This window comes from Urocampus carinirostris, chromosome 19 (genome assembly GCF_059441175.1).
Source record: "Urocampus carinirostris isolate Australia breed hairy pipefish chromosome 19, RoL_Ucar_1.0, whole genome shotgun sequence".
Classification (NCBI taxonomy): Eukaryota; Metazoa; Chordata; class Actinopteri; order Syngnathiformes; family Syngnathidae; genus Urocampus; species Urocampus carinirostris.
This window is the reverse complement of record NC_142367.1, coordinates 16472686-16500246: the sequence shown is the minus strand read 5'-3', so window position 1 is coordinate 16500246 and position 27561 is coordinate 16472686. Positions and strand designations below refer to the sequence as shown.

Here is a 27561-nt window from a genome sequence, read left to right as displayed (position 1 = left end):
TAGCAACAACGACAAAAGAAACTTGAATCAATACTAGTAACCGTGTTCTTTGATGTCTTTGAAATCAGTTTTAAGCTCTTTGATCTGGTAAGAAAAAAAAAAAAAAAAAACATTATATTTATCTTCTGTGTAAAATGTTGGATGTTCAAACTCCCGACAAATCCTGAACGCAACATTAGTACTACTTCCTCTCTTCTCGCGCAAACTCACATCGCCCCAGAATGCGGATTTCCCTGCCTAGCTTAACCAGCTAGCCCATTTTGCTAAAAACAAACTCGTTGTTAGGACATCCCGGAGGCTCCAAATGTCGAAAACGAACTCACTGCCCCCGCTATTTTCCGCGGAGACGACTACCGGACGTCATTCGTCGTCGTCCGATGGCGACTCGACGTCTCCCGCGAGCGTCTTGAACGTTCAGGCCGAAAAACCTCAACACTACACGTACGTAATGTTAGCTTAGCCTTAGTAGCATTTAAGCTAGCTTGATGTACACAAACTCACGTGCGATCGTTGTTTACCTGTTACACAATCAGTTGTGGCATATTATAATTTGAATTAGGACTGTTTTATTGTCATTCATAGCAACGCTGTGTGCATTGTGTATAAAGAGATTAGACGTGGCACTCCTGGGTAAAATACTTAAAAGACAAAAAAAGAGTAGTCCATCAAAAATACTAAGAATGTGTACTCCGCCATTTTATAGCAAATTACAAAATACACATTTTCGATGAAAACTACAAAAATCAATTGATGTTTATTTCGTATCGAAAACGTTGATTGTTACAATTACGTTAATTGTTCCGAATATTAACCCTTGGATTCATATCAAATGCGTTAGTTACTAATAATCGCTACTTTGCTGTTTGTAGTTATTTTGTGTGTGATAACATTGTCTAAGAGTCACATTTAACTTAAAAAAATGGCGCTCTTAAATATTCATCCATCCATTATCTGCTCTGCTTATCCTCAGTAGGGTCGCAGTGGTGCTGGAGCCCATCCCAGCCATCTTTGAGCAGTAGGCAGGGGACACCCTGAACTGGTTGCCAGCCAGTCTCAGGGCACACAGAGACAGACAAATCATTCGCTCATTCACTCCCAGGGACAATTTGGACCGGCCAATTAACCTGACATGCATGTTTTTGGCTTGTGGGAGAAAACCGGAGTGCCTGGAGGAAGCCCACGCAAGCACGGGGAGAACATGTAAACTCCTCACTGGAGGTTCGATCTCATGACCTCAGAACTGTGCCGCATATGCGCTAACCACTGCGCCACCATGCTGCCGCTCTTAAATACTATTTGGATTATTTTTTGCAAATCTAAACATTCTCTGTGCATTCTGAAATATGATATTCAGTGTTAAGCTGCTCTGGATCATAGGCAAATATTACATGGTAGTACTTGTAGTCTGGTTTAAGTAGTAAGTGCATTGTAAAATAATGCAGCGAAATTAGGACAATGATCAGCAGAATTTCTCAAAGAAAAACAAGATGTGAATATTTTTTGATATACACACTACACAGGCAAGATGTCCTTGTCACAGATTTGTGTGCTTGTTTAAGGGGTTGAAGGGCTCTGGGGAAGAAACGTTCTGAGCCTGTTAGGTGTTGATTTAATAGCAGGGTGTCGCAGAAATTGTGGCGCGGCGAGAAAAGTTCTAAATAATGTTTTTAGCTCTGCTGCGGTAGTAAGAGATGGCAATGACCTCCAGATAGGGCACAGTGCCATGATTTTCTAGACAAAAAAATCAGGCACATTTAGGAAATGAAGAAAAAAACATGTGTTCATGAATCCAAGCTTCCCGATCATTAATTTCTACCTCCACTCTTCTTTTGCAGCTATCTCAAGGAGTTCAGAACAGAGCAGTGTCCCTTGTTTGTCCAGCATAAATGTACACAACATCGGCCTTTTTCCTGTTTCCACTGGCACTTCTTAAACCAGCGGCGCCGAAGGCCCATGCGCAAACGGGATGGAACATTTAACTACAGTCCAGATGTTTACTGTACCAAGTATGACGAGGGGACTGGAACTTGTCCTGATGGAGATGAGTACGATTGAAGAAAAAAAAAAAACACACAATTTGCTCATCCATCACCGTATTCACTTTAATAAAAGCTTCTTCTTCTTTTCTCTACAGGTGTTCATTTCTACACCGGACAGCTGGGGATACGGAACGAAGGTATCACCTCCGTTACTACAAGACGGGGTCGTGCATTCACGAAACGGATACGAAAGGCCACTGCAGCAAAAACGGCTGCCATTGTGCATTCGCGCACGGCTCACACGACCTGCGCACCCCCGTGTACGATGTGAGGTGAGGAAAACGAGCTCTGACTTTAAATCGTTGAGGTAATGAGGGTCACACAGTGTTTCCCGTACACAGGAAGATTCTGGCGGGCCGCCAGAGTTTAATTGGTTCCACCAGAGTCTTGAAATTTCGTATCATTTAAAAAAAAAAGCATTTCGAGCAGAAAACCTAACGAGCGCCTCGTTGCCAGGGTTGGGTAGGATTACTTTCAATTACTTTTGGATTACTCCAATACCAAATATGCTAATAAAAGACAAAAGAAACTAAATATGAATAAAATGACTAAATTTTATGCAGGCTTGGGGAGTAACGGAACACATGGAACGGCAAAAATGATGTTGGCAAGCTGTTTGGATTTATTTTCATTTTGTTTCTGTCGCATTTTATGTTCGTTTTGCCGGAGATCAAAGAGATCAAAGCCAGGAGAGAAAGTTTACCACGTGTTGTGAGTCATCATTTTATTCATATTTAGTTTCTTTTGTCTTTTTTTAGCATATTTGGTATTGGAGTAATCCAAAAGTAATTGAAAGTAATCCAGTGAAAGTAACTCTACCCAACCCTGCTCTTTGCAATGCCAGGTCAACAGAGCTGAAAACCCTGGCGCTGCCATTTCAAGCAATTAGAACAATTTGTTCAAAGCGGAAAAACTTTATGTAGACATTGGCTCGAACTGTAGCTCATAGGTTACCTCCTGTAAACCATTGAAGAACCGGCATATCGTCATAGGGGCTCTAATCCAGATCGTCTCTGTCACTGGTAGCATATGACGTCTTGTAGATTGCTAATATTGCCGTGTTAGTCTACATAGTCTGTCTTTTGTCCCCTGTGTGTTTGTAAGGTTTATTATCGCTTAGTAAGGGCACTTACGCTCATTATTAAGGGAAGTAATTGGCTAAGAGTGACAGGTGTGTATTTAATACTGTAATCTACCAAATCACTGATATTACAATTAACTAAATTTAAAACTCATATCAGTGATTTGGTCTGGTTATCCGCTGATACAATACTTTAAAATAATACAGCAGTGGAAAACACCAGTTGTTTTTAATCCAATTGCATTTACCATGCTTTATGGGCGTGACTTGTTTGTGTTTCACAACTTTTGTATTTATGATTAAATAGTTTACAAGGAGGCGGCACGGCGGCGCAGCGGTTAGCGCGTGTGCGGCACAGTTCTGAGGTCATGAGATCGAACATTCCTGTGTGGAGTTTGCATGTTTTCCCCGTGCTTGCATGGGTTTCTTTCGGGCACCCTAATTTCCTCCAACATTCCTATAACATGCATGTCAGGTTAATTGGCCGGTTCAAATTGTCCGTAGGTGTGAATGAACGAGTGAGTTGTCTGGCAACCAGTTCGGGGTGTCCCATGCCTACTGCCTGAAAATAGCTGGGATGGGCTCCAACACCCCGCGACCCTACTGAGGACAAGCGGTGTAGATAATGGATGGATAGTTTACAAGGGTACACATTCATCATCGATCTTTGTTTCTTTGTTTTGCTCTAAAAATGCACCAGATCGTTGGTTTGAATTTAAATGTACATTTTCTTCCAGTGGTCCCCCTAGCCCAGCGGTCGGCAACCTTTGACACCGAAAGAGCCATTTGAACCCGGTTTCCACGGAAAAGAAAACACTGGGAGCCGCACATCTAAAATAAAAAAAAAAACTTCTACTACTTTACCGCAGCATGTTTCTTATGAAATCCACGTGCTACAGAGAAAATTACATTTTATTCATTTAATGAACACATTTTGAATTCTTGAAAAATAATAACAATGATTGTCTCTTTCAAATAAATTAAAAAGCTGAATTTAAATTGTCCATGTAGCAAACGAAAGCAGAAAAATGCCATGAGGCGTCATCCTTATATCCATTTATCTTATCTAAAATGAAGATAACACTGTATATATTGCTTTTTCTTACCTTTACACTTTGACAGTCTTCGCAGAGAGAGGCATCTCTCTGATTTTCTGCACAATTTCGTCTTTGTTTTTAAAGTCCGCAAATAAGTGTTCTGAAATCTTAAGGAATGATTCTTTCATATATTCTCCATCTGTGAACGGTTTCCCATGCCTGCCTATTTCCTGAGCGGCCACAAAGCTTGCATATGTAGTTGAATTTGCAGACTTCACCCACTTCTTGAATTGATTTTTCGTCAGGTCAGCCTTCTGCATCAGTTCGAAACAGCTTTTTTCCTCTCTTCTCCCTCTGGATATTTTTCAGCAAAGGCTCTGTGTGTATTGTTAAAATGTCTTGCGACATTTGACCGTTTATTGTTAGCCAGTTTTTCTCCACAAATTAGGCATACTGGTAGGCCACTCTCACCCGAGGTAAATGCAAATGAATCTGCCCAGGCATCATTGAATGTTCTATTTTCTTGAGGTATTTTTCTTTTCTTACATTTCTCCATTGGCTTTGCCGGGGTTGAAATTCGCTCAAAATAGACTGCGTTTCAGCGGGTATACCAGCTTCCGCAGTGTGATGTCTATTTTGAGCGACGAAAAAATAATATCAAATAATTTCATTAATATTTTAATATTTCAAGATCACAATAATCTTCAAATTTAGAACTAAAATAATATAAAAACTAACACAAATAAAACACACTTCAATTAAATACCCCCCAAAAAATTTTTGTAATTTATTTTCCCAAGCCAATCAGAGCCGCATTATAAGGATGAAAGAGCCGCATGAGGCTCCGGAGCCGCAGGTTGCCGACTGCTGCCCTAGCCTGTCCACCCACCTGGGTTTCACCAAGTTCTATGGGAAACGCTGTGACCCTTTCATTTATTGACAGAGAGGCGCAGGTTATTGAGTGTCAAGGTGGTGCTGGACCCACAGAAGGACCAGGTGATGGAGGGTCTGGTCAAGCAGCAAGTACTGCCCTTATTGAGAAGATTTTGAGTGAAGAACCTCGCTGGCAAGGTAAGATTGTGAATGACATTTTTTTGGTACCGAATTTAGTAAAATAAATGATTTTACCAATTCCGTTTCTCCTCAGACAACAATTACGTGTTGGTGCACTACAAGACTGAGCTGTGCAAGAAACCGCCCCGCTTGTGTCGTCAAGGTTACGCCTGTCCCTATTATCACAACAGCAAGGACCGGCGGCGCAGCCCGCATAAACACAAATACAGGTGAGTTCAGAGTTCAGAAAATGTATTGTCATTGTCAAACAACAACGAAACGTGGTTTAGAGCATCCAGTCATCCATTCACAGTTAAAAGAAAATACAAAGATCCATAAATATTCAGAATAAATATAGAAATCCAATACCCTTAGATAACCCAATATGCACATTAAAAGTAAGAGTGCAGACAATGTACCATTAAAAACTCAATACCAGCATAATGAAATCAGTCAATGTCCAAGTGAAATTGTGTATGACAGTCATGATCGTTCACTCTGGAATTATGATGGAAAGAAGTGGTGAGTAATGATTGAGTTCTGCAGTACTTTAAGTAGTTCAGCTTTTCTCAGTTGGTGGGTGTGATTGATGTCCTAAGTGTGTGTGTGAGTGGGGAGCAAAGAGGGTCAAGGGCAGAGTTCAATAGTCTTGCACCCTGTGGTTATAGACTGTGGGCCAGTATAGATGTTCTGGCCTGTATTGCCTGGTATCTCCTCTCTGGGGGCAGCAGGTAGAAAATGTGGTGAGCAGATGGTGCTGGTCCCGCAGGATGTTGTGGACTCTTCTTAGACAGCAAGTGGTGTGGGAAAATTCAACATCAATGACTTCTATTCGGGATCCATGATAACTTTTTTCCTACTGAAAAATACCCCTGACTTATTTTTTAACTTCATGCTATATGTAGAAAAAGAACACACAGAAAATACTATTTTTCGGGTAAAAATGACTCCGGAAATAAGTTTTCAAGAGACTAAAGCTTGACTTTATCAATTAATCAATCAATGCTTACTTTGTCAGTAATTACTACAGTTACAAGATATAACACCGACTGAGATATTGCAGAAAGTGCGTATGATTATGGGTGTTCATTACGTGAAACTACTTCTAAAACGTATACAACTTTTTCAATATTTGAGGCCACATTTGCCTTGTACAAAAATCATTCTTATCAAGTCTAGTATAGAAAAGTTACTCACCGGATTGCGGTTAAGATGAACTTGGTTGGGCAGCTGTACATCCTAATCAACGTGTGGTCAATTTTAATTTATTCTGCGCAAAAACCCGCTTGAGTGTGATTAAAAGAAAATGGAAAAAAAGCAAGGAAATCCTGTAGAATCACCACAGCAGGTACATACCCTAAGCTCTTCTGTGCCTCGTAAACATTATGAAGAGGTAGAGAGGAGACATGACCAGTGTTCCCTCTAAGCTGCGCGCGTGCGCAATCGCGCACTGCCAGTACATTCTCAGCGCACAAGAAAATCTATCCAGCGTAATGTTCCCTCTAAACTGCGTGTGTGTGAGTTTTTAGTTTTTCGAGAACCGGCTTCTTCGGCTCGGTTCACTAAAAGGAACCGGCTCTTTCGGGTCCTAAACGGCTCTTCAGGTTGTTTTTGCTTCTTTTATCCCTATATGACCAAATATTATGTAAAATTATGCACAAAATTACCTAAAGGAAGGGGGAATAGAACAAAAAAGAAAAAAATACCAAAATGAAAAAGTAGTGAAAAGCTGAGAAAAAAAGAAACAACAGGAAGAGTAAAAATTTCAGAAAAAAGCCAGAAAAAAAGAAAAGAAAGTTTGTGTTGCATTCAAATAATTTCCAATTATACCAAGTCAATCTTGTTGCCAACATTGTACTTCCACTAAAAATTGTGATTAAATACAGTTGTGTATCGTGCAACCGACTAAATAAGCCCCCAAAAATGTTAGTATTATGCGACAAAAGATACCAGGAAAAAAAAGAAATGGAAATCTTGCGAAAGAATTGTTGTAAAAACAAATGACATTTGTAGGCCGTACAACCTTTGCAATAATACATGAGTCAATTCATTCAAAAGTGAAAAATGTTTTTGCATTGCTGGAAACTCAAAATGTAACGTGATGTCAAGTTTTGCACATGTTTGATAATGACTTAGTTGCCACACTTGGGATTGCTGTTGCTCACTGTTGTTTCAAGCGTTGCTCACCGACTTTGTGTGAACGCTCAGACCCGTGGAAAATTACAGGGAACATTGGACATGACCAAGTTTTGCTACTAATTCTATATCTATTGCAACTATATTCTAGATTATTGAATTGTCTTGATTGTCGTTGATGGAAATGTGGTGAAATGTAACCCCACAACATGCGATGCAATTTTAGAGAGACAAATAAGATAAGAGAGTGAAGAGGTAGGGAGGAGACACAACAAAGCTGTGCTACCAGTGTGTGGGTGTATCCTGGATGAGTGGTTGTATCCCTTAAATACTAGGGTTGTAGAGGCACCACTTGGTGTGTCTTAGGCAAGTACAGCCTGGTGGCACCCATCCCTCTCCAGGACAACAATCAAAATGTATTCTACATGATGAAGAGGTAGAGAGGAGATTCGTCCGGGTTTTGCTACTACTTCAATAAGCAATCAAAATACAGTGTCGCTTCGGTTTTCAAACGCCTCTCAGTTCGAACAAATCGGTGTCCGAGCAAAAGTTTTGAGAAATTCTTGCTTCGCTGTTCGGTCAAAAAATCAGAGTTCGAACGCCGGTAATGCGTGAGTGCGTACGCTAGGGTGCGATGCTGGGCGGCGTACGGGTGTTTTAGCCCCTAATTATGCCTCCGAAGAAAGTCAGTGCAAACAGCAAAGTTGCTACAGGTGAAAAAAGAAAAGTAGTGCGTACAACTATTGCATTTAAGAAATAAATAATTGCCAAATATGAAGGAGGTGTGCGAGCGGCTTCTGCTGACCACCACAAAGGTAAGAAATCCTATTCATAAGATTACGATAACGCGAACGTAGGATTAGCCTGGGTTAGCTTTATGTGGGTGTTGGAACGGAGCCCAACTGTCAGGGTGTTGGAACTGAACCCCCTTGCCAATGAACCGCTCACCACTTGTTGTGGAGACCCGGGTGCTAAATGACTTGTAAACAACCTGATTTTTTAATTTTTACACGTTCATGTTAGCGTAATTTTTCGTATGGAAGATTACGATAACACGAACGTGCGATTAGCCTGGGTTAGCTTTATGTTTACGTTTAACGTTCATGGTAAACATTCAGGGTGTTGGAACGGAGTAAAACGATTTACATTATTTTTAATGAGAAAAATGATTTCCGTGATCGAACAAATCCGTTTTCGAACAGGGTTCTGGAACGAATTATGGTCGAGAACCGAGGTTCCACTGTATATTCTATATTATGAAGAAGTAGAGAGGAGACACCACTGGGTTGTGTTATTACTTCTGTATTCTATTGAGAAACATAAGTGCTACGAATCTTTCTAACATGTAGTGTCGGCTGATCGAATAGTGTAGTCAAGTGACTAAATATGGTGGTTTGATAACTATCTTGCATCCTTCTATCTTCTGTTTGTCGTCAATGACTATTCACTCCTCTCCTGGCAGAGCTTTGCCTTGCCCGGCAGTGAAAATGAGCGAGGAGTGGGGCGACCCCAGCAAATGCGAGTGCGCCGAGGGCTGTCAGTACTGCCACACCAGAACCGAACAGCAGTTCCATCCCGAGGTACGTCACTTAATCACAGCAGGGGAAAAAAAAACGAAAGTTTGATCGAGGCTTTTGATTTTTTTCTTCTGCAGATCTACAAGTCCACCAAGTGTAACGATATGCAGCAGTGCGGCAGCTGTCCCAGAGGACCCTTTTGTGCTTTTGCTCATGTGGAAAGTAAGTGACAGCCACCACGCCTCACCTCGTATACAGTGCCGTGAAAAGTATTTGCCCCCTTTTTGATTTCTGTGTTTTTTGCATATTTATCACTCACAAAGGTTTCATATCATCAAACCCATTTTAAAATCACACACGGGCAACCCAAGGAAAGACAAAACGCCGTTTTCAAAATATGTAACGGGACCCAGGTCGATGGTTTAGCTCCAGCTGGTGTTACACATTTGTTTTATATATTTTTGTTTTGTTGTTGTTGTTGTTGTTTTACCTCATCTGCAAAATAGATGATAAATGTCAGTCTCACACGACACCATTTACTTGTTGACATTAAGGATGAATCAAATGTTGTTTCCTATTATTAAGGCACAAAAAAATCGAAAACCTACCAGGCCCTATGCCCCCCTGAACTTAGTAGCAAATTGGGTTGGTTTTGGCAGGGATAACAGAAGGCGAACGTTTGCGATAATTAGTAATGAGTCTTTTACAACGCTGTTCAGGAATTTTATCCCACTCTTCTTTGCGAAATTGTTTCAAATATGCTGTATTGGAGGGTTTCCTAGCAAGAATTTCCCGTTTGAGGTCACACCTCAACCTCTTAGTTGGATTTAACGCCAGACTTTGACTTGGCCACTCCAGAACCTTCATTTCTTTTTTTTTTTTTTTTTGAGCCATTCAGAGGTGGACTTGCTGGTGTGTTTCCGATCGTTGTCCAGTTGCATGATCCAAGTGCTCTTGAGTTTGTTGGCATGTATTAAGGCCACCAAACCCCAAAAAGAAGCGTTTATTCGAGCAAATCTAATAAATGCACGTACTTGCACGCACATCATGAACAAGCTGACTAAGGCCGCAATGATGAAACAAGCAAAGAGATGGTGGCAGCCAGTAAAAATGTTACACATTCTGTCAAACTCCTTTAACCCAATGATTGGAATAGATCCATGTTTATTTCTTTTTACAATCCAGAAGCATTTGTCTTCGAAGAGTCCTTCTCCTCTCCCCGATCGCCCCCACCTCTTCGCCCCCCGGATTTAATGTCCGCCGATGATGCAGTGGATCCGAGAGGACGCAATAGGCATCCGGGTCAAGCCTCGGAGGCCTTCTCGTCGCCCGTCGGGTCACGCGTGGGCGAGCAAGGCCTGCTGGGTAATGTAGTGAGTCTGTGCGAGGATACGAGGGGTGCGACGGAGCCTTTGTCCCCTTGGGCTGGAGAGGGCGGGTACGGCAGGGCGCCCGGATATGAGAGGGAGGATCAGGTGAGATCAATGTGAGAAAAGTGGGTGAGGTGGATGGTTGCGTTATTGTTGTTTTTTGTTTTCGCAGGCTAAGCAAAGGAGTTTTTTCTTAGAGCAGCGGAACAAAGATGTGGCATCAGCGCAGAGCAGTAAACAGGTTGGAATTGTTACTCTAAGAGGGCTATCGTCCATCCATCCAACCATTCACCCAACTTACTACATATCTAGATACTTAACTAGTTATGGATGCATCCATCCAGCCATTTATCTAGCTAGTTAGCGAGCTATGTATTCATCTATCCAGCCAGTTAGCGAGCCAGTTAGCAAGCTAGTCAGCGAGCTAGTTAGCGAGCTATGTATTCATCTATCCAGCTAGTTAGTGAGCTAGTTACATATCTAGCCAGTTAACTAGCTCTTTATTTATATATCCACACATTGAGCCATATATCTGTCTAGTTAGCTATCTGTGTTTTTATCCAACTACCCAAATATCAAGCTAGTAATCTAGGTATTTATCCATTCAGCTAGCTAAATACTGAGCTATTTAGCTCGCCATGTATATGGCAAAGAGTTCAGGGTGTCCCCTGACCACTGCCCGGAGATAGATGGCATGGGCTCCAGCACCCCCGTGACCCTACTGAGGATAAGCGGTGCAAATAATGGATGGATGGATCGATATATACATTCATCCAGCTACATCTCTAGCTTGTTAGCTAGCTATGTATCTATCCATCTATTCACCCAGTTTGCTACCTAGTTAACTAGCTATATATTTATTCAGCTATCTATATATCGAGCTAGTAAGCGAGCTGTGTATTTAACCACTGGACTATCTATTTCTTCAGCTAGTTTGCTAGCTATGAATTTATCCATCCATCCAGCTATATATTTAGGTAGTTAGCTATCTCTGTATCATCTGTCCATCTAGCTGTTTATTGAGCTATGTATTATTCCATCCATCCATAATTTTCAATGAATAAATCCAACTTCTAGCTATTTAGCAAAATAAAAACTATCCTATCTATCCATTTAGCAAAAACAAATAAATTATATTAATATATTTGAATATTTAAAACAAAAAAAAGGTTTATTTCCCCTCCATGATTTCCTGTTTCTTTTACTTGTTTAAACCATTTAAAAACCTCCATTTTGTCTTATAAGAATAAAAATATATTCGTTTTAAAGTGATTTGTGGACACCCAAGGTTGCTGTATAAAGAATAAAAACAGTTATACCAATAAAAACAAACAATGAATACAAACAATGAAAACCCAGTATTGTAAGAAAAGGGAGGACCGTGTGAGTAGGCAAGTCTGCCCATGCAAAGAAATTTCAATTCCCAGTCTGAGTTTTTTCCATTTGATCTCCCTTAGGATCTGCTAGTGTTTCTACCAGTAGGCAGCCCTCTCAGTTTATCATCCAGCGTTCCCTCCAGTCTGGCTGCCACCCCTCCCAGCCCAGCCCCCCTCGGGCACTCCACCTCCGGCATGAACGCCAACGCTTTGCCATTCTATCCCACCAGTGAAACCGTGGAATCTGTTGTTGGTAGGTCCATTTATGTTAAGGACCGATTATGGTTCCTGTCATGCATCATTAACTGAAGAAAAACAAAGTTGCTGACATCTACACAGCATTTTCAACTACTAACATATTTTAAAAATTCAACACATCCATTTGGAATTTTGTCATACAGACCATTTTTCTATTAAATGATTAATCTATCAATTCTAATTAGGCTCAAAAATTTTATTTTCTGAGGTGAAATTAATTTTCCTCCGTAATTTGTCGATTATTTTTCGCATAATACAAGTGTGGTTGATTTAGGCAGCTCTAGTGTAACCATACTTTAGAGAATATTGCCAAATTGCAACACAGACAAGTCTTTATGTGGTTTTCATTGGTAGTTGCTGTGATAAGTTCCGGACATCTTCAACATCTTACCTAATGTTTACTATTCTGTGTATAGTAATGCTAATGGTAATTCACCCTGGTCAATCCTGGAAGGGGGATTGCCTCGTGTGAGGTCCTTTCTCAAGGTTTCTCTTTTTTCCTCCCACTGAGGTTTTTGAGTTGATTCTTGCCCGCATGCGGGTTTGGGATCAGGTAATTGTGCAATTTTGTAATTGTAAGCCTGTGCAGTCTTTAGAGACATTTTTGTGATTAAGGGCTATATAAATAAATGTGACTTGACTTGACTTGATAATGGACCAAATTGCATTTGCTTGTTATCGTTCCTTGAGGATTAAAGGAACCTTCAGCGACCTGACATTGACACTGAAGATATGGAAAAAGAAGTGTAGCATTTTTTGGATAACTTCCACTGGTTTTCATTCTGCATGGATACATTTAAAACTTGATTTGTGGGTGAAAAAGTTGAAATAGCAGATTGTAATTATTGAATGAATTACCATTCTGCTCCTGTTATGTATTATATGAATAATGTTGGCAAAATAGTAGACTTATTTCTCTTGGTGGGCTTCATAAATTTTTCAGACGTCGTTACAGTGTTATGTATGTAGAGCTGTATTTTTTTAGTTTTCAATTTAGCAAAAAAGTAGCAGCTTGTAGTCCAGAATTTACTATAATTGGCCCATTTATCAGTCTTTTTTTAGTTTTTCGCATCCAAATGGGCACAAACAAAGTTTTTTTTTTGCAGAATCTGCGCTAGACGATCTGGACCTGAACGATTTTGCCGCACCGCCATTGGAAACCAATCGAGTTCGCCTCGGTAATTGTGTGATCTCTACAACTAAATTGTTCTTTATAAGAAGTTGGAGGTAAAAAACGCTCTCTGTCTCTCTGTCGGTCTTCCTGGTTTTTCAGGGGGCCATCGTCTCCAGAGCTCGGCCCCAGTCAACATCCCAGGGTCCTTCAGCGCACGAGCCCCTTTCAGTTCCCCATCGCCATCCCCTCCCATCAGGCCTGGCGCCTCCCCTTTCCTGGGGCCCTCCCATGGCTCCTTAGGTCAGTGGAATTTCACAGAAATGAGAAAAAGCGTCACGGGAAGGCTCTCACGTCTACTCCTTAGGTCTGAACGGAATGAGCGGTAACATCTGGGAGCACTTCTCACCAGGCCAAGGCTCGCCCGGTACGCCTCCGGCATCGGCTTCTTCCGGCTCGTGCACGGAGACGTCCAGGCTCAAGCAGGAGCTGGAAGAGGCTCACCGAGCGCTCAAGCACTGGGGGCACAACTGGAGGCACACGGCTCAGGTTGGATCCATAGTTGTATATATTCTTCTACATTCTAAGAAAACTCACCAAATTTACTGAACTATAAATTGGAAAATAAAAGGACTTCTAAGTACATCATATATCCATTTATAATAATCAAATAAGGAACAATTATATTTTTTCAAGGACTTTTCAAAATGCTGTAATTACAGTTGACTACCACCAGGGGTACAATGGGCCAACTTTTCAGCACCAGAATTTACTTATTCAAAAATTTGAAAAATAATACAATTCAAAATAAATAATTCAAACATTTATGAAAATAAAAAATATAAAGAAATATTTTTTTTCAAGTATATTTACAAATAACTGCCACTAGAGGTATTACGATTTAACTTTTCTGTCCCTGAAATTACTAAATCAATATATAACATATTCATTTATATAAATAATAAAATGGTAATAACTATACATGCGAAGGGTTCCCAGTTCGAGACCAGATTGAAACATGTTGGCCTTGAGAGGGATGCGTGATACCAGGCTGTACTTGTCCAAGACACACCACAGGAAATGGTGCCCCTACTTCCCTATTGGTAAAAGGATCCAACCCACCAACCAACCAATAATTATACATGTGTTTTCAAGGACTATTGAAAATTTTGTAATTCCAGTCTGCCACCACTAGGAGTATTTCGAGTCAATTTACAGACCAGAAATTTACTTAATAAATATTATTGTCTGCACCGCTTATCCTCAGTAGGGTCGCGGGGGTACTGGAGCCCATCCCAGCTATCTTTGGGCAGTGGGCAGGGGACACCCTGAACTGGTTGCAAGCCAATCGCAGGGCACAGAGACAGACACTTCACTCGCTCATTCACACCTAGGGACAATTTGGACCGGCCAATTCACCTGACATGCATGTTTTTGGAATATGGGAGGAAACCAAAGTGACTGGAGGAAACCCGCGCAAGCACGGGGAGAACATGCAAACTCCACTCAGGAGGTTTGATCTCACGACCTCAGAACTGTGCCGCACATGCGCTAACCACTGCGCCGCCGTGCTGCCCCAAATGAATATATTTCTAAATAAATAATCCATACATTTAACAATACAAATATATATTTGTTATGTTTAAATACTTCATACATACATTTTAAAATAATTTAATTTACTTTTTTACAGGACTTTTCAACATTTTTGTAATTACAGTCAACCACCACCAGGAGGCCCGAGCTCCTATATCGTTTGATTCCATGAAGATGCACAAAATAAAATAGTTTTTTCCGGGCTATAAGGTTCTCCGGAGTATAAGTCGCCACAGCTAAAAAAATGCATAATTAATAAAGGAAAATCATGTATAAGTCACAGGTTTGGCATTGGTAAGGAACAAATCACAAAAAAGGCACCATCGTTACATTTGACTTATGCGTCAGCTCTTGAGAAATCGTTTTATAACCCTTTTGCTCTGCCTTTATTGATCAATTATTTTTTTAAAGTGATCACATTGGTGGACAATTCAATTCAAATTAGCACACAAATTAAAGTGCCAACTTAAATTTTTTTCTGCTCTTAAAATGTTTATTGAAAATGTTTACCTGCATTTGGTAAATTCACTGTTAGATTTCAGGAGCTAAAGCTGCTTTGTATTTTTTAATTCAGGCGCTAACCGATCATTTCCAATCATTTGGGATGAAAAGCGTAGTTTAGTAGAACATTGTTTATGGTTTTCAAAACGATGCACTTGTAAATACTTGAGATTGTTGCCATTTTTTACAACAATTCTGCTTAAAAACGACACTGTCACTGCTCCCTTGTCGCTTTGCAATGCCGTTGCATTTCTTCCCTTGTGATTAACTGCAGCTGGTATTAGTTTGTACCAGCTCAGTAGCCTAGATGGTAGTGTGCCCGCTTTGAGACTGGGAGGTCGCTGGTTCGCGCCTCGACCGAGACATACCTAATTGGTATAATGGCGGCGCCCTCTGGCTGCGGCTGCATCGACTCGCTACAACGGGTCAGGTGTATCGACATTTCGTTCTGTGTACATTGTTACAAAGAATGACAATACAAAGGAAATTATTATTATTATTATTATTATTGTCTTATGAATGTAAATGGACTGCATTTATGTAGCGTTTTCAAGTCATTGAAAACCTCCCAATGTGCTTTACACTTACCTATATACACACACACAAACACAATAATCATGATCATTTTTATTTTCCTTTTGTGTGTATGTATTTTTTTTACATTTTTTATCATAACTATGAAGCATCATTGCCCCCTATGGGTCGTTCCCAAAAGGAGAGGTGCATGCTACACCTAAACAGGGCACTATTAAATATGTATTCGTGCAAGGATTACACATCAATTATAGACATTTATTTTGGGCCATGCAAATAAAATGAAGGTAGCGTTTCCCAGTGGTAAATTGTAATGGGAAGAACTTACTGTAACTGAAAATATAAGCTACATATTAGTGTCGTTTTAAGCAACACCTATATTGGGAGAGATATGTCACAAAAATGTGTGTATTGTTTAGATCCACGAACATATTCACATTTTACTCAACATCTAGAAATTATGTGTTGATAAATGCACTATTAAGAATCGCATATGTAGGTTGAAGATATATGTGTGGTTCTGCATAATAGATGATTTTCTCTTTTAATGTTACTAGAGAAATTGAAAATTGGCCTTATAAGTTTTTGAGAATGCTTGAATTTAGAGTCACATTTATTTATATAGCCCATTATCACAAAAATGTCTCAAAGGACTGCACAGGATTACAATGACACAATTACCTGATCTTAAACCAACATGCGGGCAAGGAACAACTCAAAACATCAGCGTGAGGAAAAAGAGAAACCTTGAGAAAGGACCTCACAAATCATAATCCCCCTTCCTGGATGACCAGGGTGAATCACAATTAGCATTACTATACACAAGCATAGTAAACACTAGGTAACATGTTGAAAATTTGTCCGGAAAGTGCATGACAGCAGCGACGCCCCCAGCCTGTAAACTAGTCCAGAAAGACTTCTTGGCTCTCGGAGTCACAAGTAGACCGCCATTTTCCGAGCGCAGACTCCGTGCAGGAACATAGGGGGAAATCAAATCAGAGAGATAAAAGGGTGCAAGTCCATGCAAAAAAAATTATATGTTAATAAGAGAACCTTAAAGTCACATCTTAAGTGGACTGGGAGCCAGTGCAAGTTGGCCAATACAGGAGTAATATGCTCAAACTTTTTGGCCTTAGTCAAAAGTCTAGCTGCCGCATTTTAAACTAGCTGCAAACTTTTAATGCAATTTGATCATGAAAAAGGCATACGAACCCTAAGAGTAATTTCACATTTTTCTGTACTATCATTCCAGGAGCGGTATTGAGTGGACATTTTTAATACCGACAATTCATAATGTTTGGTTTTCTAGTTTCTGAATCTAAAACTGCCTTAACTTGTTGGCTCTCATTTATACTATCCATTTTTGCAATAATCCAAAGTATCCTGTTACATTTTCATTTCAATTAAAATTCCCTGAATTAAAAAGAAACTACCATCCACAGTCTTGGGCCTCACTAAAAGCTGACGCCGAGGAATCGAGAGCCCAGGCCGGGCGCTTAGCCCTGGAGGTGGAAAGAGCCCGGCAGTCTGAAGAAGAGGCGCAAAGACAATCTTCTCTCCTGGAGGAGGCGCTAGAGGGCCTGAGGAGCGGAGACAACCCCCACTTGTCGCTTCAACATCTCCAGATGCTCCACACACTCCCTTTGGATTCCGTCCTCAATCTGCAGGCGCAGCTCAGTAGCTGCCTACAAACTGTAGAGCAGGTATAAAATATACCAAAAAAAAATACAAAAAGTAAACGAATTTTGACTGATAATTTGAAGATGCGGTGAGTCGTCCTTACAAAGTTGAAAGTTGAATATTTTCTCTATTAAGTATGTGTTAACAATTCCCAACTGAGTTCAAAGAGCCTTTATGTTTTTTCCCCACCGCGCCTTCTGTGCCCCCTTTCCTAATTATGTGTTTTTGGCATATTTATCACCCACAAAGGTTTCAGATAATCATAAAAAACTTCAGAAGTACAATCGGGGGAAATACAAAATGCAGTTTCGAAATTTTATTTCTATTTATTAAAGCACAAAAAAATCAAAACTGATCTGGCCTTATGTGACGCTATAGAGGAATTTTGTCCCACACTTCTTTGCAAATTTGTTTCAAATCTGCCATATTGGTGGGTTTCCTAGCAAGAACTGTCCTTTTAAGGCATCTTAATAAGATTTAAAAACCGAACTTGCTGGTGTGTTTCGAATTGTTGTCCAGCTGCATGATCTAAGTTGAGTTTGAGGGGACAAACTGATGGCCGGACGTCTTCCTTCAGTATCTTCTGGTAAAAAACAGATTTCATTATTACGTCCCCCTCAGCAAATTGTCCTGGTCCTTAGGTGGCAAAGCACGAGTTAATTTGACATGCGATTATTTGTCGATTAATTGATTCTGAAACGTTTGGTAATGAACTATAGGATGGTCACGCCTGTAATCATCAAAGACGGCATAAAATTCCTTAATTTGATGATCGCTTTATTCTCGATTAATTAATTATTTAAAAAAAGTTAATGTTCAGCCCAGTTGAATAAAAATGGATCTTCGACATATAGGCAGGGCAAGTTTATTTGTATAGCACAATTCATACACAAGGCAATTTAAAGTGCTTTAGAGAAATGGCAGACAGGTTAAAAACACACAATAAAAGACATTGAAATTTTAAAATGTGGTTTTTAAATTGCATTAAAACCACAGATAAAACATGATAAAATCAATGAATTCAAAGGTAAAAGTGAAGAGTGCAGATAGAACCCTTTCAGTTGTATGCACAGTTGAACAGAGCTGTTTTCAGCCTGGACTTAAACATTGTCAGAGTAGACGCCTGTCCGATGTCATCAGGAAGACTATTCCAGAGTTTAGCTGCATGGAACTGAAACGCAGCTTCACCCTGTTTAGTCCTGGCTCTGAGCACCAGCAGAAGGCCTGTCCCTGAGGTTCTCAGGGTTCGAGATGGTTCATATGGGACCAACGTGTCATAGATGTACTTTGGTGCTAGACCATGAAGAGACTTATACACCAGCAGAGATGTTTTAAAGTCTATTCTCTGAGCGACAGGAAGCCAGTGCAGAGACCTGAGCACAGGACTAATATGGTCGTACTTCCTGGTTCTAGTCAGGACCCGAGCAGCAGCGTTCTGGATGTTCTGCAGCCGTCTTACAGCTCGTTTAGAAAGTCCAGTCAGAAGGCCGTTACAGTAGTCTAACCTGCTAGAGATAAATGCATGGATAAGTTTCTCTAAGTCTGGTTTAGACAGTAAACCTTTGATTCTGGCAATGTTTTTGAGATGGTAAAAGGCTGATGATGTCATGGATTTAATGTGGCTGTTAAAGTTTAGGTCTGAGTCCATTATTACCCCGAGATTTCTAACCTGATTTTTAGCTTTTAAACTAAGTGATTCCAGATGACTGATGACACTTTCTCTGGGTTTTTGTGGGCCAAAGACAATGACTTCAGTCTCGTCTGAGTTAAGGCATCTTAATAAGCTGGCTAAAAACATCGGTGATGTCAATGAGTTAATTTTGACGATTGATTAATCGAATAGTCGCTGAGTTCTTTATCCGCAGTCCATGTGTCGATTTTAAAGTCGTTCAGTTCTCGATTTATTCACCATCAAATTGTTGCCGATTAACTCATTCATGTTCAGTTGGGAATGGAACGAGTCATTTCGACGATTAATTAATCGATGACGTGCTTCTCCCCTACTTGGCCCTGTAAAGGTGGTGTACAAGAAGCAGAGGCAATGTTGCGTCTGGTGCGGCGAGCAAGGCTCCGCCTCCTTACCCTGCGGCCACGGACTCCGTTGCGAGAAGTGCCCCACCTCCACCGAGTGCCCCCGTTGTCGGGAATCGAGCCCGGAACCCAAGCAGATCTCCTGACCCGGTCCTGATTCCACCCGCACACCATTCCAGTTTGATTTTTGGGGGGGAGGGACGTAGGTTTCAGACCAAAAAGGGTTTTAATTGCCATGTTATGCCACCAGATGGCGATGAAGTATCTTTTTTATACATTGAAAAAAACATGACAAAATGGAGGTCCTCCTCCTATGGTAACATAGTTCCCTGGCTCCACAGCAATATTTTAATATAGGACGAGATATCTTAAGCAAAAAAAAAAAAAAAGAGAAACTCCAAAATAATGAAAACAAGAATCAGAAGAGTTCACTGTACTTGTAGTAATAATTAGAATCATGTTTCCAGTAATAATACGGAACTATGTTCAAAACGTATATCTCGTGACCAGCAACACTGTTTTATTACTCAAAAATGACTTAGCATGAGTTGCAAAAGGATAGATCAATATGCAAACGAGTTCAACAAAATCATGAATCTTAGTGGCTATCATATGATTTTGCACTAACCCGTTTGCGAAAAAATGGGTGGATGAATCCGAACAAGTCCATGAATCATACGAGTTAGTACTTATTCAATTGTTAAAAATCAATGGATTAAAATAAGAATCTTTGTAGTCAACATACGAGTTATCATTTACCCATTTACAAAAATAAGCTAACGATTTAAGAAAATCGTGAATTTTAGTGTGCTACATACGAGTTAGCACTAACCCATTTGCCAAAATTGGTGGATGAATGAAAAAATAAGCAAAAGAGTTCAACAAATCCATGAATCTTTGTAGCCAATATACGAGTTATTACTAAGGCAATTTGCAAAAATTCATGGATTAAATAAACTATTTTGGTGGCCAACATACGAGTTAGCACTAAATCGTTTACAAAAATGGATGGATGCCTAAATAAGCTCATGATTGAACAAAATCATGAATCTTAGTGTACGACATACGAGTTAGCACTAACCCATTTGCAAAAATGAATGGATGAATAAGAAAAGTTAAACAACATCATTCATTTTAGTAGCCAACATACAAGTTAGTACTAACCCAATTTGCAGATATGGATGGATAAAATCCTGAATCTTGGTGGCCAACATACAAGTTAACCCTAACCCAATTTGCAAATATAGATGGATAAAGTCATGAATCGTAGTGGCCTACGTACAAGTTAGGACTAACCCAATTTCCAAATATGGATGGATAAAATCCTGAATCTTAGTGGCCAACATACAAGTTAGCCCTAACCCAATTTGCAAATATGGATGGATAAAATCCGGAATCGTAGTGGCCAACATACAAGTTAGCACTAACCCAATTTGCAAATATGGATGGATAAAATCAGGAATCGTAGTGGCCAACATACAAGTTAGCACTAACCCCATTTGCAAATATGGATGGATAAAATCATAAATCTTAGTTGCCAACATACAAGTTAGCACTTAACCAATTTGCAAATAAGGATGGATAAAATCATAAATCTTAGTTGTCAATATACAAGTAAGCACTAACCCAGTTTGCAAATATGGATGGATAAAATCATCAATCTTAGTTGCCAGCATACAAGTTAGCACTATACCAACCTGCAAAAATGAATAAATAAACAAAGACATTCAACAAAATCGTGAATCTTTATGACTGACCTTTAAGTTAGCTCTAACCCAATTTGCAAAAATGGGTGGCTGGATAAAAAAAGCAAACGAGTTTAAACAAAATCATGAACCTTTGTGGCCTATATACGAGTTGGCACTAACCCAATTTGCAAAAATTAATGGATGAATAAATAAGCAAACGAGTTAAACAAAATCTGGAATATTTGTCGTCAACATACAAGTTATTAGCAATAACCCAATTAGCAAGAAAGGATGAATGAATGAATAGGCAGGTGAGTTCAACAATATCATGAATGTTCGCGGCCAACATACGGGGTGCTACTAACACAATTTACAAAAATGGATGGATGGGTGGATAAGCAAATAAGTTAACAAAATCCAGAATTTTAGTGAGCAATATGTAAGTTGGCACTAACCCAATTTGCAAAAACTAATGGACTTTTAAATGAGCAAATGAGTTCAACCAAATCATGAATATAGTCGCTAACATACAAGTTAGCACTAAACCAATTAGCAAGAAAGGCTAAATGAATGAATTGGCAGACAGGTTCAACGAAATCACGAATATAGTCGCTAACATACAAGTTAGCACTAACCCAATTAGCAAAAAAGGATAAATGAATAAATAGGCAGACGAAATCATAAAAATTTTCGGCCAACATACGAGGTAGCACTAAAGCGATTTCCAAAAATGGATGGATGGGTGCATAAGCAAATAAGTTAACAAAATCTTGAATCTTAGTGTGCAATATACAAGTTGGCACTAACCCAATTTGCAAAAACTAATGGATGAAAAAATGCACAATGAGCTCAACATCATCATGAATAGTCTCTAACATACAAGTTAGCAATAATCCAATTAGCAAGAAAGGCTAAATGAATGAATTGGCAGACGAGTTCAACCAAATCATGAATATAGTCGCTAACATACAAGTTGGTACTAACCCAATTAGCAAAAAAGGATAAATGAATAAATAGGCAGACGAAATCATGAAAATTTGCGGCCAACATACGAGGTAGCACTAAAGCAATTTACAAAAATGGATGGATGGGTGCGTAAGCAAATGAGTCAACAAAATCCTGAATCATAGTGAGCAACATACAAGTTGGCACTAACCCAATTTGCAAAATCTAATGGATTAAAAAATGAGCAAACGAGTTAAATCAAATCATGAATATAGTCGCTAACATACAGGTTAACACTAACCCAATTAACAAGAAAGGATTAATAAATAATTTGGCATACGAGTTCAACAAAATCATGAAAATTTGCGGCCAAGATACGACTTAGCACTAACCCAATTTACAAAAAAGGATGCCTAAGTAAGCTAATGATTGAACAAAATCATAAATCTTAGTGTGCAACATACGAGTTAGCGCTAACCTTATTTGTAAAAATGGATAGATGTATGAATAAGCAAACTAATTTAACCAAATCAATTTTAGGTTATGTTGAATTTATTGTTCTTGTATGTTGATCTTGATGATAATGAAACATGATGGGAGAAGCAAAGTATTTCATCCAAATTTCCAACAAAATGAACAACTTTACTCAGGTAAGAGGAATGCATACGAGCACAATCAAGTTACATAGTCTTTGAAAGAACTTTTTTAAGTACGAGTTTTTTTTTCTTTTTTACAATTGTTTTCGTACTTTGTTGACATTTCATTGAAGTCACATTTATTGCACTGATTAGGAAAAAAAATTGTGTTTCGTCATCATGAATGGATTTAGTTCATTGAGAAAAAGTGTTTTTATTTTTGGATGAAAAAAAAAAAACATTTATGCTTGTTGACCGGGCTCCTTGGACTGTTTTTCGCGTTGTCTTCTTTTTTTCACGAAGGCTTGTATCTCTCGTTCGCCCTTGCGGGACTCCAGCAGCTTCAGGATGTTGTTTTCTGCCGTGGATAGAACACCCGGTATCAAATCGGATACCATTCGTAAATTCAGATTTTGGCACTAAACGTGGTAAAAGATAAACAACATTTATACATTTCCTTTTGTTTTTTTTTTGCTCCTAGTAAAAAAAAATGTCTTTACTACAATAGAGAAATCTAGATCTACGTATAAAGACATATTTAGCTCAGATTTATGACATCTAAGGCATGAACGTGTAAAGCCCAAGATGGCATTTATAGGGTTGTATCTTTCTTTTTTCTGGTGGCACATTCCATGAACCCCCTGCCTTCCTTGATCCAGAAATCAATTTTCAGGAACTGGTCAATCGAGATTTATGACCTAAGTTAGCGAATCAAGATCCATGACATCTAAACCTGTGTTTGGCACTTAATGTGTTAAGATTAATACAGTGAGCTCATTTGTTTGCTGGTGGTACGTTCCAAGAACTCCGTGCCTTGCGTGATCAAGAAATCAATATCAATTTTCATGAATTGGTTAATCGAGATTTATGACCTGATTTATTGAATCAAGATCCATGACATCTAATCCCATTTTTGGCACTGTGATTTTCTTATGTTTATACCCGTGTTTGGCACCTAATGTGTTAAGATTTATGCAGTTAGCTCATTTGTTTGCTGGTGGTACGTTCCAAGAATCCCCCCCACACACACTACTTTGATAGAGAAATATAGATCAAGGTATAAAGAAATATTTAGTTCAGATTTATGACATCTAAGGCGTGAATGTGTAAAACCCAAGTTGGCATTTATAGGGTTGTATCTTTCTTTTTTCTGGTGGCACATTCCATGAACCCCCTGCCTTCCTTGATCCAGAAATCAATTTTCAGGAACTGGTCAATCGAGATTTATGACCTAAGTTAGCGAATCAAGATCCATGACATCTAAACCTGTGTTTGGCACTTAATGTGTTAAGATTAATACAGTGAGCTCATTTGTTTGCTGGTGGTACGTTCCAAGAACTCCGTGCCTTGCGTGATCAAGAAATCAATATCAATTTTCATGAATTGGTTAATCGAGATTTATGACCTGATTTATTGAATCAAGATCCATGACATCTAATCCCATTTTTGGCACTGTGATTTTCTTATGTTTATACCCGTGTTTGGCACCTAATGTGTTAAGATTTATGCAGTTAGCTCATTTGTTTGCTGGTGGTACGTTCCAAGAATCCCCCCCACACACACTACTTTGATAGAGAAATATAGATCAAGGTATAAAGAAATATTTAGTTCAGATTTATGACATCTAAGGCGTGAATGTGTAAAACCCAAGTTGGCATTTATAGGGTTGTATCTTTCTTTTTTCTGGTGGCACATTCCATGAACCCCCTGCCTTCCTTGATCCAGAAATCAATTTTCAGGAACTGGTCAATCGAGATTTATGACCTAAGTTAGCGAATCAAGATCCATGACATCTAAACCTGTGTTTGGCACTTAATGTGTTAAGATTAATACAGTGAGCTCATTTGTTTGCTGGTGGTACGTTCCAAGAACTCCGTGCCTTGCGTGATCAAGAAATCAATATCAATTTTCATGAATTGGTTAATCGAGATTTATGACCTGATTTATTGAATCAAGATCCATGACATCTAATCCCATTTTTGGCACTGTGATTTTCTTATGTTTATACCCGTGTTTGGCACCTAATGTGTTAAGATTTATGCAGTTAGCTCATTTGTTTGCTGGTGGTACGTTCCAAGAATCCCCCCCACACACACTACTTTGATAGAGAAATATAGATCAAGGTATAAAGAAATATTTAGTTCAGATTTATGACATCTAAGGCGTGAATGTGTAAAACCCAAGTTGGCATTTATAGGGTTGTATCTTTCTTTTTTCTGGTGGCACATTCCATGAACCCCCTGCCTTCCTTGATCCAGAAATCAATTTTCAGGAACTGGTCAATCGAGATTTATGACCTAAGTTAGCGAATCAAGATCCATGACATCTAAACCTGTGTTTGGCACTTAATGTGTTAAGATTAATACAGTGAGCTCATTTGTTTGCTGGTGGTACGTTCCAAGAACTCCGTGCCTTGCGTGATCAAGAAATCAATATCAATTTTCATGAATTGGTTAATCGAGATTTATGACCTGATTTATTGAATCAAGATCCATGACATCTAATCCCATTTTTGGCACTGTGATTTTCTTATGTTTATACCCGTGTTTGGCACCTAATGTGTTAAGATTTATGCAGTTAGCTCATTTGTTTGCTGGTGGTACGTTCCAAGAATCCCCCCCACACACACTACTTTGATAGAGAAATATAGATCAAGGTATAAAGAAATATTTAGTTCAGATTTATGACATCTAAGGCGTGAATGTGTAAAACCCAAGTTGGCATTTATAGGGTTGTATCTTTCTTTTTTCTGGTGGCACATTCCATGAACCCCCTGCCTTCCTTGATCCAGAAATCAATTTTCAGGAACTGGTCAATCGAGATTTATGACCTAAGTTAGCGAATCAAGATCCATGACATCTAAACCTGTGTTTGGCACTTAATGTGTTAAGATTAATACAGTGAGCTCATTTGTTTGCTGGTGGTACGTTCCAAGAACTCCGTGCCTTGCGTGATCAAGAAATCAATATCAATTTTCATGAATTGGTTAATCGAGATTTATGACCTGATTTATTGAATCAAGATCCATGACATCTAATCCCATTTTTGGCACTGTGATTTTCTTATGTTTATACCCGTGTTTGGCACCTAATGTGTTAAGATTTATGCAGTTAGCTCATTTGTTTGCTGGTGGTACGTTCCAAGAATCCCCCCCACACACACTACTTTGATAGAGAAATATAGATCAAGGTATAAAGAAATATTTAGTTCAGATTTATGACATCTAAGGCGTGAATGTGTAAAACCCAAGTTGGCATTTATAGGGTTGTATCTTTCTTTTTTCTGGTGGCACATTCCATGAACCCCCTGCCTTCCTTGATCCAGAAATCAATTTTCAGGAACTGGTCAATCGTGATTTATGACCTAAGTTAGCGAATCAAGATCCATGACATCTAAACCTGTGTTTGGCACTTAATGTGTTAAGATTTATACAGTGAGCTCATTTGTTTGCTGGTGGTACGTTCCAAGAACTCCCTGCCTTGCGTGATCAAGAAATCAATGTCAATTTTCATGAATTGGTCAATCTAGATTTATGACCTGAATTATTGAATCAAGATCCATGACATCTATTCCCGTCTTTGGCATTGTTTTTCTTGTGTCTATTCCCGTGTTTGGCACTTATTGTGTTAATATTTATATAGTTAGCTCATTTGTTTACTGGTGGTACGTTCCAAGAAATCCCCCTCCCCCACTACTTTGATAAAGAAATATAGATCAAAGTATAAAGAAATATTTAATTCAGATTTATGACATCTAAGGCATGAACGTGTAAAGCCCAAGATGGCATTTATAGGGTTGTATCTTTTTTCTGGTTGAACGAACATTCCATGAACCCCCTGCCTTCATTGATCAAGAAATCAATTTATATGAACTAGTTTATCGAGATTTATGACCTGAATTAGTGAATCAAGATCCATGACATCTAAAGTCGTGTTTGGCACTTAATGTGTTAAGATTTATACAGTGAGCTCATTTGTTTGCTGGTGGTGTGTTCCAAGAACTCCCTGCCTTGCGTGATCCGGAAATCAATGTCAATTTTCATGAATTGGTTAATCAAGATTTATGACCTGAATTAGCGAAACAAGATCCATGACATCCAATCCCGACTTTGGCACTGTGTTGTTCTCATGCCTTACCCGTGTTTGGCACTTATTGTGTAAAGATTTATATCGTTAGATCATTAATTTGCTGGTGGTAGGTTCCAAGAACCCCCGCACTGCTTTGATAGAGAAATCAGATGCAACATTTTGTGAATTAGTTAATCAAGATTTATGACAAAAATTTGCAAATTAAGATTCATGACATCTAATCTTGTAGTAAGCGGGTTTATTTATTTTTTTGCTGGTGGTACATTCTGAGAATCCCCGCTCTGCTTTCACAGCGAAATCTGATGAAATGGGAATTTGTGAATCAAGATTTATGATGTTTATACCCGCGTTTGACACTGAAAGTGTTGAGACCAAGACGGCATTAATAGATTTCACTCATTTTTTTGCAGGTTGGACGTTTAAAGCCCCACCATTCTGTATGCCAGACCCTACCAAAAATTGAGTTGATCTAATAGTTGATCAAGATTTATGACATCGAAACCCGTGTTTGGAACTGCAATTTTTGACATCTATACAGTAGCCATGTTTGATACTGTTCATGCCAAGACCGAGACTGCATTTAAAGATTTCGCTCATTTTTTTTTTGCAGGTTGTACATTCCAAGTTCCTTCATACTGTTTTGATAGTGAAACCAGATTTTGTAAGGAATTTAAAAATCAAGATTTATGACGCCTATACCAGGTTTGGACACGGCAATATTTGACGTTCATAACCATGTTTGGTACTGCACGTGTCAAGACCTAGACGGCATATAAATAGTTCTTGTTTTTTTGTAAATTCTAAGAACCCCTGGACTGCTTTGATAGAGAAACTAGATGCAAAAATTGTATGAATTAGTTATTTATGACCTATAAAATCTAAACC

General features: G+C 39.1%; 2 protein-coding genes across 3 annotated transcripts in view; one reads left to right on the top strand and one right to left on the bottom strand.

Moving 5' to 3' along the window:
• The first annotated feature begins 184 nt into the window (after positions 1 to 184).
• On the top strand, positions 185 to 27520 carry unk (unk zinc finger). 2 transcript variants are annotated; one of them, XM_088323131.1, is made up of 16 exons: positions 185 to 441; positions 1836 to 2045; positions 2135 to 2311; positions 5101 to 5228; positions 5305 to 5440; positions 8809 to 8926; positions 9001 to 9085; positions 10049 to 10338; positions 10406 to 10474; positions 11691 to 11862; positions 12974 to 13045; positions 13141 to 13281; positions 13346 to 13527; positions 17052 to 17312; positions 19308 to 19470; positions 27087 to 27520. In XM_088323131.1, the coding sequence occupies exons 1-15, from the start codon at positions 305 to 307 to the stop codon at positions 19464 to 19466; spliced, it is 2337 nt and encodes a 778-aa protein (XP_088179257.1). In that variant the 5' UTR covers positions 185 to 304; the 3' UTR covers positions 19467 to 19470; positions 27087 to 27520. The 2 variants fall into 2 exon arrangements, with proteins under 2 accessions (XP_088179257.1, XP_088179256.1); XM_088323130.1 differs by lacking the exon at positions 27087 to 27520 and having other exon boundaries at positions 19308 to 21861.
• unc13d (unc-13 homolog D (C. elegans)) overlaps positions 21170 to 27561 on the bottom strand; it is a 45364-nt gene continuing 38972 nt past the window's right edge. Inside the window, exon 34 of the mRNA XM_088323132.1 lies at positions 21170 to 22946. Coding sequence (XP_088179258.1) covers positions 22831 to 22946 — 116 coding nt within the window. The 3' untranslated portion in view covers positions 21170 to 22830. The remainder of the gene's footprint in view (positions 22947 to 27561) is intronic.